Below are 16,324 nucleotides of genomic sequence, written 5' to 3'. Positions count from 1 at the left end.
TAGGTCCTTAAATTAAAATTCTACACACCTTAAACAATCCTCAATATTAAAACTACACTTCTAAATTGAATCAAAGGCAAAAAATGGGACATGTTCTTTTTTTTATTTTTATAAATTTATTTATTTATTTTTCGCTGTGTTGGGTCTTGGTTGCTGCACATGAGCTTTCTCTAGTTGCTGTGAGCCGGGGCTACTCTTCGCTGCGGTGTGCGGGCTTCTCATTGTGGTGGCTTCTCTCGTGGTAGAGCACGGGCTCTAGGTGCGCGGGCTTCAGTAGTTGTGGCTCGCGGGCTCTAGAGCACAGGCCCAGTAGTTGTGGCACACGGGCTTAGTTGCTCCGCGGCATGTGGGATCTTCCTGGACCAGGGCTCGAACCCATGTCCCCTGCATTGGCAGGCGGATTCTTAACCACTGCACCACCAGGGAAGCCCCCTGGGATGTGTTCCTTCTTAACTGAATTAAATACATCATTGAGTAATGTAATCTAATTTTCGTAGATGCTGTGTCTCTTCTGACACAGAGGACTATTTGCTAATGGCCATGGTACTGATATTTTCTGGTTATTTTATAAGCAAGTTAATGTTATATTTTGGTCACATCACCAGAATATATTTGGGTACTTTATCTCTGTAAAAATATTTAAATGTAGAAATAAAAGTGGATTTGCCATTAAGCTAGTGAAGCTTAAGCTGTAGGGTCACCTGCATGGGCTCTTTCCAAAGCCTTGTGAGGGGCCCTACTTATGTATTTACATGGTTATTTTATATTCTTTTCCTTAAAGAGGCTCCTCTCCAAATTGTGGAAGCTTCAGGTCTCATAAAACCTGGATTTGTTCCACCTATACTATAAGCTACTTGGTTCCCATTTACTAGTCTACTAGCAGAATTTACTGGACTTAGAGTCAGAAGACCTAAATTAAAGCCACAGATTTACCCCCAACTAGCTATCAGCCACAATCTTTCTGTCCAGTTTCTACTCATGTAAAATGGGAATGATAATATCTTGGGTTAATCTAGAGCTCGAATGAGATAATAAATGTGAAGTCCCTTGAAAATGTATAATTTCTATGCAGAGATTAGATACTATTTCTAATATCAGATTCTTATGTATTTTTTAAATCTGGAGTCTTTTGGCAATCTAGTTTTATTATATATATGTCTAACCATAATACCTGTAACTGGATTTTTTTCAGGTTGTATGCAGTAATAACTATCATTTACTCATTATCTGCCATGTGATAGGCACCATGCAAAGTGTTTTATAGGAATATATAAAACTAATTATTATTAGTTATTTATATAATAAACAATACTTATTTTATTATTTACCATATGATTTATTTACAAATAGTTATAATTAATAATATTAATTAAAATCTATAATTAATTATAATTAAATCTCATTTAAATTTCACAACCCATTGTAGCATCTGCTACCATTTTACAGAAGGAAAACAGGGGCTCAGATGGTGTAAGTTACTCGAAGGTCATACAGCTACAGGAATCAGTGTCCATATTCAACCTCAGGTCTAACTCCAAAGCTTATGCTTCACAAGTGTTACCTGGCTCAGAGCTATTCTCTGGTATAGGTGCAGCATATATTTGTACAATCTTGTGGAAGAAATAGCGTAAATCTAAAGTGTGAATTTTATTAAGTAAGATAATTTCAATTTTTAAGACATGAAGTTAACATAATATTTTATAATTAAAAATATGAAAGCATAGTATTTTATAATTCTATTATGTTCATAAGCTCTCTAAAAGCATATTTTATACACTTTTACAGATTGTTTTGCCTCTCTATTTTTCAATGCATGTGTGAAGTGCTTCAGAAGTGAATAACCATGATCATAAACACAATTATATTAATAGTTCAGTAATGCCCAAATACAAAGTTAGTTTCTTTATATTGCTAAATATATAGGCTATAAATATTCCCTTACTAATACAGGATATATGTAATAGGTGGGAAAAATTTGTCAATTATGTTCTTACCAAAATGTTGTGTTTATCACTCACCATAAAGTATTTGCTCATTTTACAGGTACATTTTATTAAAATGCAAGATTTTTACTGAAATGTTATTTTATTTTAGAAAATAGAAGTGTTTCACAACATTCTATATATCTCAGATCTTAAGAAAGTGCAGTAAATGCAAATAGTAGCTGCAAGATGTTGGAGACTCCCAAGGATTTAGCAATGAAGAAAGAAATAATGTTAATAGCTAGGGCATTTAGAAGTGATACCTTGAATTCACAAAGAACTATGCTTTTCTTATATAATTATTAAATTATAATTTGATTGTAAATTCCAGTAAGAGAAATAATAGTTAATGCTTTGGTTATTAATTGTTAAATATCTTATTCTAGGAATTAATTGGAACATTTTACATAGAAAGGAAACCTATAGCAGTTTTAGTTAGGATTCTCAGCTTGCCATATATTGCAGAAAGAATATAAGACACAGAATAAGAATTTAGTCCATTACATGTGGATAAGGTTTACAAAAAATGTAGTGTTCTTCCATATCCCATTAAGATTTTTTTCATTAAACTCTTCAACACCCACCCACTGAGATAAGGAAGCCTTATCTGCCAGAATTCCCAGGCCAATCTTCTCTTACAGGAATTCTCATCATCTGTGCCTTCAAATTAAAGGGAAATTGATGCTTTTCAACAGATGTCCATCTTTGTGCTCAAAGTCCACTCTCAGCAAATTTCAATTCAAATCTCATGCTGTTTTAGAATCAAGTTTTAGTTATTTAATCTCCCCCAGAATTGATATTACAAAAAAATGCGTGTATGTCTGGGGACAATTTAGATTGCATCAGTAGTGTCATCAACATTCTGCCCAACTATTGGTATTCCCACACTTTAAATAAAAATCTTGAAAAATAAAAACATAAATAAAAATGAAGCACCCAACTTAAAAACCATGCCAGATATCCCACCAGTAGGCACATCATATCAATGTTCCCTCCCCCTATGACTCAGTTCTCCCCACCCCATTGCCAATGTCAATGAATAAAAAATTAAACTGGGATCAAACACTGGCAATTGAAAGGTTTCTATATGATCAACATTTCTTACCCCAAATCATGCAGAACATACCCCATAAACCACTGTTCCAAGGTTGCCTCTACGTAAGGGATTCTCCTACCCCAAACACCTAGGCCTACCTGTCTGCCACTTAGAGAGGGAAGAGTGGTGGATTGTGCTGCAACTGGCAATGGAGTACACATGCTCCTTTCCTGCTGGAGGCCACTTATACAACCCCATGCCAGCTGTGGGTCATTCTGGGGGACGGGCATATCTTGGATCTGCTGATCACACCTGGCCCATGGTGTGCAGCAATCGCCAGACAGTCTGGCAGGTTGGAGAGTAATCCCACGCTGGCCCCTTTCCCAGGGGGCTTGGCAGGAGTGATCCTGTGGGAGAAGGAATCTCCATTTTCTGGGAGAAAGAGGAGCACTGTAGCAAAACTTTCACTTTATCATTTTTCTATTCTTGATTTTTTTTTTTCATTCTGGGTAATGCATTTAAAACAACCATCAGAAAATTAGTTTTAATTCTATGTAATAAAACAGTACCAATATCATATGAAGCTAAAGGGTCACAATTTCTTCACACAATGCAGCTTTCATACTAAACTAAACTAAACTAAATTTTCATACTTTCATACACTAAACACATTATAAGTAGGGCATTATACTCTAGTCTATTTGGAAGTTGATGCCATAGGTCAGTGGTTCCCTTTAAAATTTTATGTAAATTAAAGGTAAAATGGTGCTAAATTTAATGTACATGTAATGAGCCAGAAAAGTATAATTAATTTAGTGCAAGATTTCAGCATATTCCATTCATCATACTTCCATGATGATTTATTTAGACATTTGTTTGTGTTCTAATTTGTCCAATAGCCAATGGCATTGGAAATACACAAATTGGTCAAAACCAAGTAGTTTGAGATTTTGGAAACACATATTATTTCACCAATATATAAAATAAATCAAATATAAATAAACATAGAGAAAATGTACTCTAAAGTATAATGAACCTACTCTAATTAAAATCAAACTTGATCACATAACACACAAACAGGGCTTCTAAATGTCTGTTTGCATTTGCTATATTTTATGTTTTCAGTGACACATATACCAGTATTAAATGCACTCTTTTCTTCTTGGAGCCTTTGAATATAGGTTTCTTTTTAGGAAGAAATATGTAGTTTTTGACATTCAGTGAAGTAAAAGAATGAATCAGAGGTCCAGTATAGAATGCATCATCCATTGGTTCTGGATTTAACATATAAAATCCTTACAAGAAGAACTGAAATGTTCTAAAGATCTTTTTTTGTTTATTTTTAGTTAAAAAATGTCTCTTTGGTTATTAGATAGCACTAATCAACCATTCAGAAACATTTTTTTAAAGCCCAAATCTTTAACAAAATTGTCATTTTGATTTGGGAATCCATTTTGGTTTCTCCACAATGATATAGGTAGGCTTTGTCAATTACCTTACTGACTAATTCCAGTAAGGTTCTAGAGTATGCTGGTTTAAGAAAAAAGTTTAGAAAATGTGGGAATGGGGGGATAGAAAAGAACACATCATACAGTCCAGATCTATTAATAGGATGCATATACAATTACTTAGGTAATTAGTCGCTAAGGGTGAGAGCTGTTAGTATCCATGATGGAAAAAGTGCAAAAATAATACCATAAAAAATTGATGAGAGATTCAAGATGTTGCCATGATGATAACATGAAGATCTGATGTTGATATAATCCATATAAATTCTGTTATTTTCAAATGTATATAATGTAAAAATACAGATTTTAAAATTCCAACCTTGTTACTTGACTTAGATTAGTGCTAGTAAAGCATTTTTTAAAATATGCTTTAAGGTGAAAAATTTTAAGTAATTTTCCCTAAGGGACTTCACCTACTACTGGGCACTCACCTCCATTAAAACTTGTCCTCACACTTAAGAAAACTCATAAAGTCTTCTCAAATATTCCAGAGGCATAGAATCTTTCCAAGATTTTAATGCCAATGTAATATATTAATCCACTGGTTCTTTCATAAATGTGTAATTTGGCTTCACACAGTCTGCATGATGCCTTGCCTTGATCAGTGATTAAAAAAAAAACACATTTCAGTGTTTCAAAGAGGTAATAAGGTGAAGCCCATCACCCAGACTTTTTTGTTTGATTTTTAGTTTTTTTTTTTTGGCTTTCTCTCAGCTTGAATCTCTTTCATGTTGCTCTTCTGTAAGATGGTGTGGCATATGAAATTTGCCCAGTCAGGATGTTAGTCTCATTCCGAAGCACAAAAGTGCTTCCAAAATCATCATTCTGCTATAATGAAAGGTATCACCATGAGACTTTAAGATGTATCTGACCTTCTAGCAGAGGTCAGTCAATTAGTCCCAAAGGCTATTTGAATAATAACAATGAACAAATAAAAATAATGAGAAGAAAGAGGAAACAAAAATTAAAAGGTTCACCTTAACTTTCCCAGCATTTTCGTCATCTTCCTTTTTTTCTTCAAATTCAAAGGCAACAGTCATGCGTTGTTGTCTCTGTTCTTCCCACAGTGTAGGGTTAAAGCTGTCACTGTCTGACTGGAAATCTACAGTTAGATTCCAAAGTGTTATTGCTTTTTTTAAAAAACATAAATTGTTATTTAACAGAGCTTAGTACGCTATGCAAAAAATGGTGATAGGTACTAAAAACAAATACAAAAATAAAAAAAGAAAAGGAAAAATAAAGAAACAGAAAGAAAGAAAGAAGAGGGAAAGAAAGAAAGAAAAGGAAAGAAAGAAGGAAAGAAAGAAAAAGAGGGAAAATATTCCCCGCATATTTGTTACATAGTCTTTTAATATCTTAACTCATATTCAGCTTTCTTAAGTATACATTAATTATATACTGGGGTTGAGAAGTTTTCCAGTGTAGAGAATGGGCTCTCCATAGCATAATTATAATAGAGCTGAATTAAGTATTTTAAACCATTATCTCTTTTAATCTTCAAAACAGCACAATGGTAGAAGTAATATAATCCTCAATTTAATAATGAGAAAACTATAGCTGAGTTTTAAGAAACTTGTTCAAAGCCATGCAGCTTCTCCATGGACAATGCAGGATTCTATACCATGACTGTGTGATTATAGAGTCCATAACTGTAACCACTAAATGCTATTAGGATGTTATAAAAGGTACTACATAACTTTGGTTTTGCAATAAACTGTCCAAGATTGCAACCTTTCTTGTCATTGTTCTTTTGTGTGTCTGGTAGGGGGCAATGTAGTGGTGCTTGGTTTTATGGTAAAAAAGCATTTGGAAAATAGTCTTTAACATTCAGGTCTCAATTAATCTAAATGTGTCTCAAATTAACAGGGAAAAGAAATGGCTTATCAATCTTTAATTTACATGGTGGTTAATGGTAATATCTTCTTTGTAACAATCCTGTGAAGATCACATGAAAATGCAATAAAAGCACTTCCCAAAGGATAACCTTTATTATATAAAACTTTGTATGTTGCAAGGAATTCTGAAAATTCACTCATTACACTTCTGCTTGAAAAACCAAAGGGTGACTTGCTTAAAGTTCAAGAAAACTCTTCTGTTACCAACTCTGCTTTCCTCAAAGGAAAACAAAATGAAACAAACTAGGCTAATTCCTTAACATCACATCTTACCTAACTAGATCTACCTCATTCCCTGGAACAATTTAGGGATTTAATCTGTCAGACTAGATCTCAGAAATGGCCAGAAAATATGAGACACTTTTCATTTTCCCCTATATCCTTTCAAAATGAAATATTTTGTTAATCTAGGGATATTAAAATGAAAATGTAAGTAAAGTTGCATGAATAAAACATAATCCTTATTTAAGACTCTTATTATACCCTATGTAAACACAGTGGCTTTTCTTTCATAAATTCAAAAGATCAATTTTACTGAAGCCTGAACAATACATATGAAACAATCTTTCCTTTTTCTACTTCTGTAAGTCAAAATTTGAATAAAAATATCCTAAAATATCTCAAAATGATTCATTTCCCCTTTTAAGTAAAAAAAACTAAAGACATTTATTATAATTATCCTGAAAATAAGAACTACATAAGCAAATAGTTTCTTTTAAAAGTTGGTCTCTTTTAAATGGGTTGGGTGGATTTAAGCCATGGGTGGATTAAAGTGGGTTTACTCTTTCAAGAGTTACTATCACTGTTAGACTGTGGTAAACGTGCATGACAGCCTGTGCTGGCTTGGGCTAAGGGCCTGTGCTGAGTTCCAAATGGTAAAGGATAAAGCTCCCTTAAAAATTTTATGAGTAATGTGATCATAGGAGGGAAAATTTTATTATTGGAAAAGGTTTAAGTTTTTCAAAAATTATTCCTATCATAATTGCTGACATTGTTTAGGAAAACTCAACTTGAAAAATTAGTCGTTTGCAAGTCACCTCTTTATGTCTGACTCTTAACATGAAATAATTCGGGGCCTGAGATCAGGACTAAATGTTTAAATTGTGTTCATAAAATTAGTGAATGCAGGAAATAAACCAACTTATCTTCCTTAAGATCTGACCCTTCTTAGCTCATTTCAACTGGCTAGGTATCACATTCGGTTAACTAGTCCTGCGTTTTGCAATCCACCAAGAGAAGATGTTGCTCCTAAAAGTCAACATTATTTTCATGAAAGATATAAAGAGGAAGAGTTATGTTTTTGAAATCTTACTTAAAATATTATAGCATGGAAGATAAGATATCTGCTTAGAGTTAATCCCCAAATGATTTATGTGTGTCATGTAATTATGTGTCTTGCCCATGTGCCAGTATTGGCCAGAGATTAGAATAAAATTAATTCCTTTTATTCCTAATCATACAAGCATAGGAGAAATTTCTACTGACTGTTTACCTTCATCACCACGAGGTTGCTGTGGAAACATGTAGTTAGTCAATACTCTTTGCTTTGTTTCTGGATGGGCTTCAGTTTGTAAAGGGATAAGGGCTTTGGACTGGAAGCAAAGGACATAAATTAGGTTAATAAGATTGGAAATAGAAAGAATATTTCTTTTATATAACATAAAGGTCAATAGTCTGGCCTCACTGTGCTGAATGAACAGTTAAAGAAAAGTAAGGAAAAAGGTAATGAAATAAGAAAGTATAACATAAAATAAGACTATTGTAGAGGAATATTTTAAAATTCTAAGGTTTTCATAATAAGATTTTCTTTTTCTTTAGTATATTCTTGTACAAGACCTATTCATCTTCATTGAGTAATGTCAGTTTTGATCTTGAAGAGACCAAAATGTGTCAAACTGTTTCAACTAAGTAAACTTTTGGTATAGTCCTATATTTTCATGAACTGTTGCCCTAAAAAATAAATGGAATTTGCTATCAAATTTATACTATACAAGATCATCTATGAATTTAATTAGGTTAAAACATAAGCATTTATTTTTAAGAGATTTTTGTAACCAAAGACAGGGTCCACATACACATAAGCAACAATCCTTGTATTTGATATATCACAATATATTTACCTATGGATGGTAACATTTAATTTTCTATTATTAATTTTATTTCAGAAATACTATTTATGAAGGTATTTTTTAGAACTTTGATATTATAGACTATTTTTATATAAACATATTGAAAATAATCATATTATTTAATGTTTTAAAATACACTTATTTCATGACATTTATTAATAAGAGTGAAGCACAAAGGGGATTTGGGATACCAAGTTGTCTCATGAAACTAAGCCAGAAACATTAAATCGCTGTTCTAAATAAAAGTTAAATGGTGCAGCCACTGTTCTGTTCATTCTCCCACAAGAATAATAAATCATGACATTAGGGGATTTTTTTTACAATGCAAGACTGTAGAAAAGACTGTTCCATTAGCATAGTTCACGTTGATTCCAGAAATGATTTATTTATAATGATATATTTATGACTTGAAAAATCTACAGTCCATTGGTAAGATTTGAATTTGAATGACAATCTAATTTTTTACTTAGTGGATGGAAGAAAGTGCTGTAATGACTGTAGGAATACAAACATTATTCTCACACTTTGTAGAGGTTCATTTTAATTTTTTACAAAAGTAGCCCAATACCTATGTCTGAACAATTCATTTACCAGTAATGCTGTTTTTATGCTCAGAAAATAATCATAACAAACTAAATCCAAGATGATTTGTTTTCACTTGGTAATTCATATTTTGGGATAGGATGTTTTAAAATTTTAGGATTACAAGAAAAAAGTAAAAAGAAGAAAAATAAACTATGTCAAAATCGTCTATCACGTTTTTCTGGTGGCAAATCAGATGTCTTCAACTATTTCTTTTTATTTTCCAGTTAATAAAATTATTCATTAACACTCGATTACTAATTCAATTATAATCTATTTTCATAAGTATAAGAATTAATATCAAAGCAATTTCACAGAAGATACTGGTAATAGCAACAAAAGACATCACAAATTTTTTGAATAAAGTTTTAGAATTAAGTTGATTATAATTAAAAGCACACACACACACACAAAAGGAACATGGAGGATAATAATTCCCTCTTGTGGGAATTGTGGTAATGATTTCTTATTCTTTACCTTCAGAGGTATAATTAAAGTACATCCTCTGAGGACATGTATGTACCATCTAGAAAAATGATCATTTTGTGTATTAGATCTCTGAGAATGAAGTGGAAGCTAGACTGAAGCATTTAAAAGGGGTGAGAACTATAGTACTGTTTGTCCACAGCAATGAAATACTTATTTGAATTATTACCTTTACAAAAATCTCTCCTCCAGGGGATAAAGAATCTATATTTTGCAGTGATTGTCAAAGGTACCTATTGGGAATAAGTTAGTAATTCAAAGTTTCAACTGTAGTTCATTTGAACAAACAAAATAAATCAGGTAATAAACATTTTTACCTGATTGTCAGAAAGCCACAAAGCTGCAAGCTCCTTAAGTTTGGTAAATGAGAATGGTAAATTCTTCAATCTGCAAAAACAAGAAAAGTCTAATAGCATAGGTGAAGATGGATAAATTTCATTTTTATGAAGATTTTTTAAAAATACTATGACTTATTTGTTTCATTCTTCTCTCTACTTCTTTCTCCATTGAGTAGCCTGAGCAATCTTTTAAAAGTGAAAATCTCAAGTTTACAACTCTGCAAATGCTAGGATAAAATTGAAAATTGTTAACATGCCTTGTCAGACCTTATAAGATCTGGTCCTCCACAACCTCTCCAGAGCTTCTTTGTTACTCTTTTCCTGACAGTCCCATTAGTTCCACTGGCCTTCTATCAGCCTACTCTGAGGATTAGCCAAGCTCTTTTCTTCTGTCTGGAATATTCTTTCTCCCATACTTCACTTAACTAAAATTCCACGTATTCTTTAGCTCTCAGCTTAAATGTCAGTTCCTCAAAGAGGCTCTTCTTGACTCCTCATTTAAATTTCTTTCCCCAGTTTAGTCTCAAAGCACTTTCATGGAACATATCACAGTTTGTAATTTTTTGTTTAGTTTTGTGGTTATTTTTTTACTGTCTGTTATCCCCATAAAATTGTAGGCTCTATGAGGGCAAGAGGCCATTTCCACCTTACCTCAAAAGGAATTTACAGCTCCTGAAAGTGTGTCCTTTTGTTCTTTCACCCTTCATATATTGTGTAATAGATATTCAAAGAGGGAATCTTTAAAAATAGCATTTTGAGATAAGTGAAGTTGGCATCAGCCTTGGTATTCAATCAAAATTTTCTATTTAGCTTTGGCTTCAGCCTGTGGAGGGCCAAATCACCAACTGCCTGCTTCAACATACTGTATGATATCCCTGAAGTTGTGTATGATCAATATATTGTCATTACATGGGTTACCACCATAGTAGTCAACAGAGTAAATAATGCAAACAAGGCACACCAATGAATTTATTGTTACTTTCTGCATGTTTACTTTCGAATACAAACATTTTAGATATGACTTGGAATGAAAATTTCCTTAAAAGTCTTTAATATGTTGGAATTCTATCAGCCAAATGATGAATAAATATATTTTGATAACAGAAGTGGAAAATGTTACAATAATTAATAAGGATTGTGGAAGCAGTTAATTGTATATGCAAAAGCAATTAAGCACTATCAAATAATTTAATAAATATGAAAAGATATTGACAAGCCAAGAAACATATCAACAGAGTGTGCATTAGCTAGGTAACTTTAGGAAGGATATAATAACCTTCCTGAGTTAACAGATACTTGTAAAACATAAATAAGTATATAAAGAAAAACAGAGATTAAATTATATCACAATTATTTTTAATAGAATTATTTATTATACTAGCATTTATAACATTAAACCAAACTGCCCACTAAAGTTTTCTAATTTTTAGTTATTTAATTTAAGTCAGAAATTATGAAGTAATGTGTTATGAGGAGAAGTTTTTACATCATGTGGAGATGAATTAAAAGTAGAATATCAATTCTTCCACATAAAAATTACATGAGAGGAAAACTCTCCAAAATCATATTCAATATCCATGATAAATCATCAGTCAAATCATAAATGTAGAGTATGGAAAGAAACTGTCAGAAAAGGATTTACCCTCATTTTTCCTTGCTCTTCCAGTGACCATCATTGAAAGTGAGCATTTATTTAGTATCGTAACTGTATGGTAAATTGATCACAGGAGCAATCTTACAGTTGAAAGTGTAAAAGAATCATTGTTCCTGAACTATAATGACAAACTTCTAAAATTTATTATATTTTAAATATAAAATTGGAATAATCATGACTTTTGGATAACATTTAATATTTAATCTTTTATCCAAGCAGTTTATTCTCCGACAGTGATGTTCAACTTTAGCCTCAGCTTTGACTGAATGTTGATTTTAATCTCAGGTTAAGATTCATTGATTAATTCATCAATTTAAAAATATTAATTTGGCTCTATACTATGTTCCAATCACTGTATTAGAAGACAAACTAGCTTATATTTCTGTCCAGATGAAGTATTTTAAACTCCTACTATTATGAGATTCTCAATGTCTTATTAAAATCTTTTGCATTGGCATTTAGCAATGGGCTGTCCTATGGTACATACTCACATGTGCTATATTTGTTGGATGAATAACTCCATTAGTAGCCCTAACTATGGGTCATTTAAAAATATTTTATAAGCATATTTTCCATATCATCATGTAAATTATTAATGTACAAAATTTGAGCAGGCCAAGTATTTAGGAGAGACTTCCAGCTCACCATGAAAACCCTCCCTCCAGGTTGACAATAATGGAGCTTGGTTCCACTGGGGACTGTAATTGAATCCACTGGAATCCATCTTCCTATGGTATCTCTATGACGATGTTTCTAATCTTATTCACAAGAATATAATTAGAAAATTCTGAAAAATGTCTTACTGAAGGTTGGGCACAACATTTAATGCATTTGCTTCATTATCTTGTCTGTTAAGAGTCAAAACAAAAAATGGGGTTGATTTGACATGAATTACTCTTGATGCACCAAGCTATGAAGCTTCCGTGTCACCTTGATTTAAAAAAAAAATTCCAAAGCCTTCTAAAAAATATTTTATTTCTTACATGGAATATTTTAAGCTACTAAGTGAATGATTTTTGAAATTCACATTAGTAGTTTTTTCTTAGACAAACTAACAAACAAATGACTACTCCCACACTTAGTGAAACCTTAGAATCTGAACATTCTCCGTGATTCCATAAAAGCTAATCTTTGTTAGTTTTGTTGCAGTCTCTTAGCTTCTCATATTATCGTTTATCTGACTGAAACTTAATGAAAACAAAGAGTTCAAGTATTCTATTCTAATTCACAATCACTTCATCTTCTTAGAAGTTATTTTTAGTCAGTATTGATTTTTATCCTTTCCTATTTGAGGACAACTGTGGTAGAAATAATGATGAACTGCATTTTCACCCATTCACCAATATAACAACTTTGTCACAAGAAGAGGACCTATCTTTTCTTTGTTCATCCTTTTCTGACCATGACTAAATAACCATTTGGTTGTCTTTACTATAATGTGCAAACCTTATGACTTTTGAGTACTAGCTTCTTGGCAATATTCTCACCAGTGTTCTGGTGGTGTGGACAGTATATACATAGCTCAGTTAATTTACTGGAGACATAAATATATACATGAAAACATATATGTATGCATACATACATAACTGTGTACATATTTTTATTAATAAATTTTGTAGATTTTCACTACAATTATTTTTCCATGTTTTCATAATATTATGCTTTCTGCATATGGGAGGGTTTTGGTATATAAATTTGGGTGTATAAATTTTACATAATTTTAATATACAATATATGTTTCTATATAATCAAACAATAAAATTTTGAAATATCAGTTTAAAAACAATTTAGCTTCTGCCATTTTCTAAATGGATATTTGCATACTTATATAAATATTTGTATTCCATATACTTCATAAGACACAGAAAAATTTTTCAAAATTATTGATAAGAAACAATAATTTGCTTTTAGAAAATAATATGTGATTGTGAAATATTGCAGAAATACCTGTTGTCACTCAAATTTAAGACTCTTAGTTTCTGCATCTGTCCAATTTCTTCAGGAAGAAATTCCAGTTTATTGGAGCGTAGAGACATAACTGTTACATTCTTACAGCTTCCAATCTATGGGTAACAAAAGAAAAAAAAAGTAAAGAATCACAGTGTAAACTATTTTTATACTAACATTTATAATTTATAAAGTAATTTAATTTATAAATTTCTTTATCACTTTTAAGACTCTCAATATGTGTATTGTTTTATTTTTTATAATCTCACTCTAAAATATGTCTATAATACATATATTCCTTTAGATATTAAGACTGTGTATCTCATATTTTTTTACATATTATGATCTTCTTAATTTTATGATTAGAATACTTGTTAGCTTCATTGTTTTCATAAATCACATTGTTTTTGTCTATCCAAGTAAGTACTAATAATCTATGTTTATAATAGATCATATATGCTCAAAAATGAAATGTTGTTGATATTTCCTTTGCAAAGTTAGTTTTATTTCATGTTACAATGGTATTTTTATTTTTATTCATAACTTTTGTCTCTAAATAATGATATATGAATTATTCCTCCTGTATTATGAAAGCATTTAATAGAAAATGTTAAATTGAAACTTCACAGTGTTTTCTTGACATGAATACATGAAAGTCCCATTTAGAGATGAATGCTAATGGACCATTTTGGTGGATCCTGAAGTTAAAACAATATTATGCAACATGATACTTTAAAAAACTTATTTATATTAAAAACTTTCACTTAGAACTGGAAGTATAGTTATCTCAAAATTTATTGATTGCTTTTAAAAGCAAAATATGTAAGTTGGATTAGTTAAAATTGCATTCCTTAGCATGAACTAATTTATAATATTTTATTACTATTTTTGGAAGCAGTGTTTAAATCAAATGTATTTCCTGGGTCAAATATAAGAACTTATAACTTGTCATTTAAAAAAGAATGATTAACAAATAAATAATTCCTGTATACATTCACAGCTCAGCTCGTAAGCTACATTGCTACTGCACCTGTTAAGATTTAATCCCAAAACAGATTCATTAAAAGAAATTAATAGAAACAAGTTTATTCCTCACTTCTCTGGGTAATTCTGGAAGGAAATTCTCATCGACTGCTAATGTTCGAAGACTGTGAAGGTAGCCAATAGTAGAAGGTAGTGACTCCAGTTCATTACAGCTACAGTCAAATTCTTCTAATAAAGATAAACTGAAAATTAAATACATTAGTTAGACATATTAAAAGGTCAAGTGACACAAAATTTTTGGAAAAGCCATATATTCAAATTCACCAACCAAATTATTTAGCTAGTGACTGCGTAATATTATATAAGTTAATTTATCAGTTCAGCCAAATGGTTCAATACCATTTAATAAGTTGTTCAATTTGCTGAAATAAATGTAGTTCATTTTTATCCTTTCTTAATTCACCTGTCATTTAAATGAGCCATTGAGAATGACAAAAGGTTTTGTTTGTTTGTTTTTATACAACTTAGGTGTCACATATAGTCAGAGGCTCACAATGTATATCCTTGGAATGAGTGCATATAACTGGCATGGGCAGGTAGAAGGGTATAGAGGGCAGGTCCAAGAAAGGGAAGATAAGGGGGGCAAAATATTAACAACAAAAACACTGATTAAATGCTAGGTATTTTACTAAGCATTTTAGAGATAAAAATAACTACTCTTTTCTTTATAATAACTCTAGCAGATATCTATTATTTTAAACCCATTTTACACATAAGTAAATTGAGGCGTAAAGAGGCTAAGTAACTTGCCCAAGGCCACACAAAGTAGGAAAACTAGTACCTAAATGCAGACAATATGGTTCCACTCTATTTTCTTGCCTCTCAGCCTGTGCATCAGTAGCAGAGGCTACGGACAGGACTCATTTCAGCCTGCAGATGTGTTTTGGTTGGTTTACATAGTATTTTAAAAAGTGGTAAACTCAACATAATGACCCAGACTTTTGGTGCCTTTTGAAAAAGAAGATGATCTGCAAATACTGGGCCTTTATTCTTGCATGACAATAATGGAAACAGAGTAATGGCTGCTGTCTTCAAATGAGCACAGTTCTCCAGTTTGCCACAATCTCCACCACTCCAAACTCAGCCTGCTTTACCCCAAATCTATAGAAAGGAATTGTATGTGTATACTTTCAAGCTATCACAAGGGAACAAGACATTTCATTGTCTGGTTTGAGATAGGTGGGAAAGAAAGAGGGCCTGGCACAGAGTAAGCACTAGCTATATTTAAGTTGTCATTGATGTTAATATTATTACACTGTTATTACCATTCATTTCATTGTTTTACTGTAATAGGAAGGAACCCTCAAGGATGATGATCTCACCATTGTAAAGGGAAGAATGAATTAGAATTAGCTGGAGTAATATTGTAGAATCAACTTCCCTTTTTTTATATCTTGGAACTAGCTGGCTTGAATGCAATTTATTCCCATAATTTAGTTAACAAGTGAACACAGAAATTAAGCATTTGGGATTTAAGTTAGTCAGAATGGATTTGTGTCCCAGTCTTGTCACTTATTAGACATATTATCTTGGGTATCAAAAAATAAAACAAGGATCAGAGCTCAAAAATCAAAGCTGATTTTATTTACTGCCAGGCAAGGGAACACTCCCTGTTCACACTCAGAAGAAATTCACTTAGTAGTGCACTGCGGGGGGGAAAAAAATCAGTGCCAAAAGGGGGTGGTGACAGGAGGTCATGATGATCATGCTCATTAAAGGTGAA

General features: G+C 31.9%; 1 protein-coding gene across 1 annotated transcript in view; it reads right to left on the bottom strand.

Moving 5' to 3' along the window:
- The window catches only part of LRRC7 (leucine rich repeat containing 7), a 505,876-nt gene that overhangs the window by 102,350 nt on the left and 387,202 nt on the right, over positions 1-16,324 (bottom strand). Inside the window, exons 12-17 of the mRNA XM_036841498.1 lie at positions 14,654-14,783; positions 13,558-13,673; positions 9,936-10,005; positions 7,914-8,013; positions 5,504-5,628; positions 3,177-3,425 (exon numbers count right to left, since the gene is read on the bottom strand). Coding sequence (XP_036697393.1) covers positions 3,177-3,425; positions 5,504-5,628; positions 7,914-8,013; positions 9,936-10,005; positions 13,558-13,673; positions 14,654-14,783 — 790 coding nt within the window. The remainder of the gene's footprint in view (positions 1-3,176; positions 3,426-5,503; positions 5,629-7,913; positions 8,014-9,935; positions 10,006-13,557; positions 13,674-14,653; positions 14,784-16,324) is intronic.

The sequence above is a fragment of the Balaenoptera musculus genome, chromosome 1, assembly GCF_009873245.2.
Source record: "Balaenoptera musculus isolate JJ_BM4_2016_0621 chromosome 1, mBalMus1.pri.v3, whole genome shotgun sequence".
In the NCBI taxonomy this organism is placed as follows: Eukaryota; Metazoa; Chordata; class Mammalia; order Artiodactyla; family Balaenopteridae; genus Balaenoptera; species Balaenoptera musculus.
The sequence above is the reverse complement of the archived record's forward strand: the minus strand, read 5'-3'. Positions and strand labels throughout refer to the sequence as shown.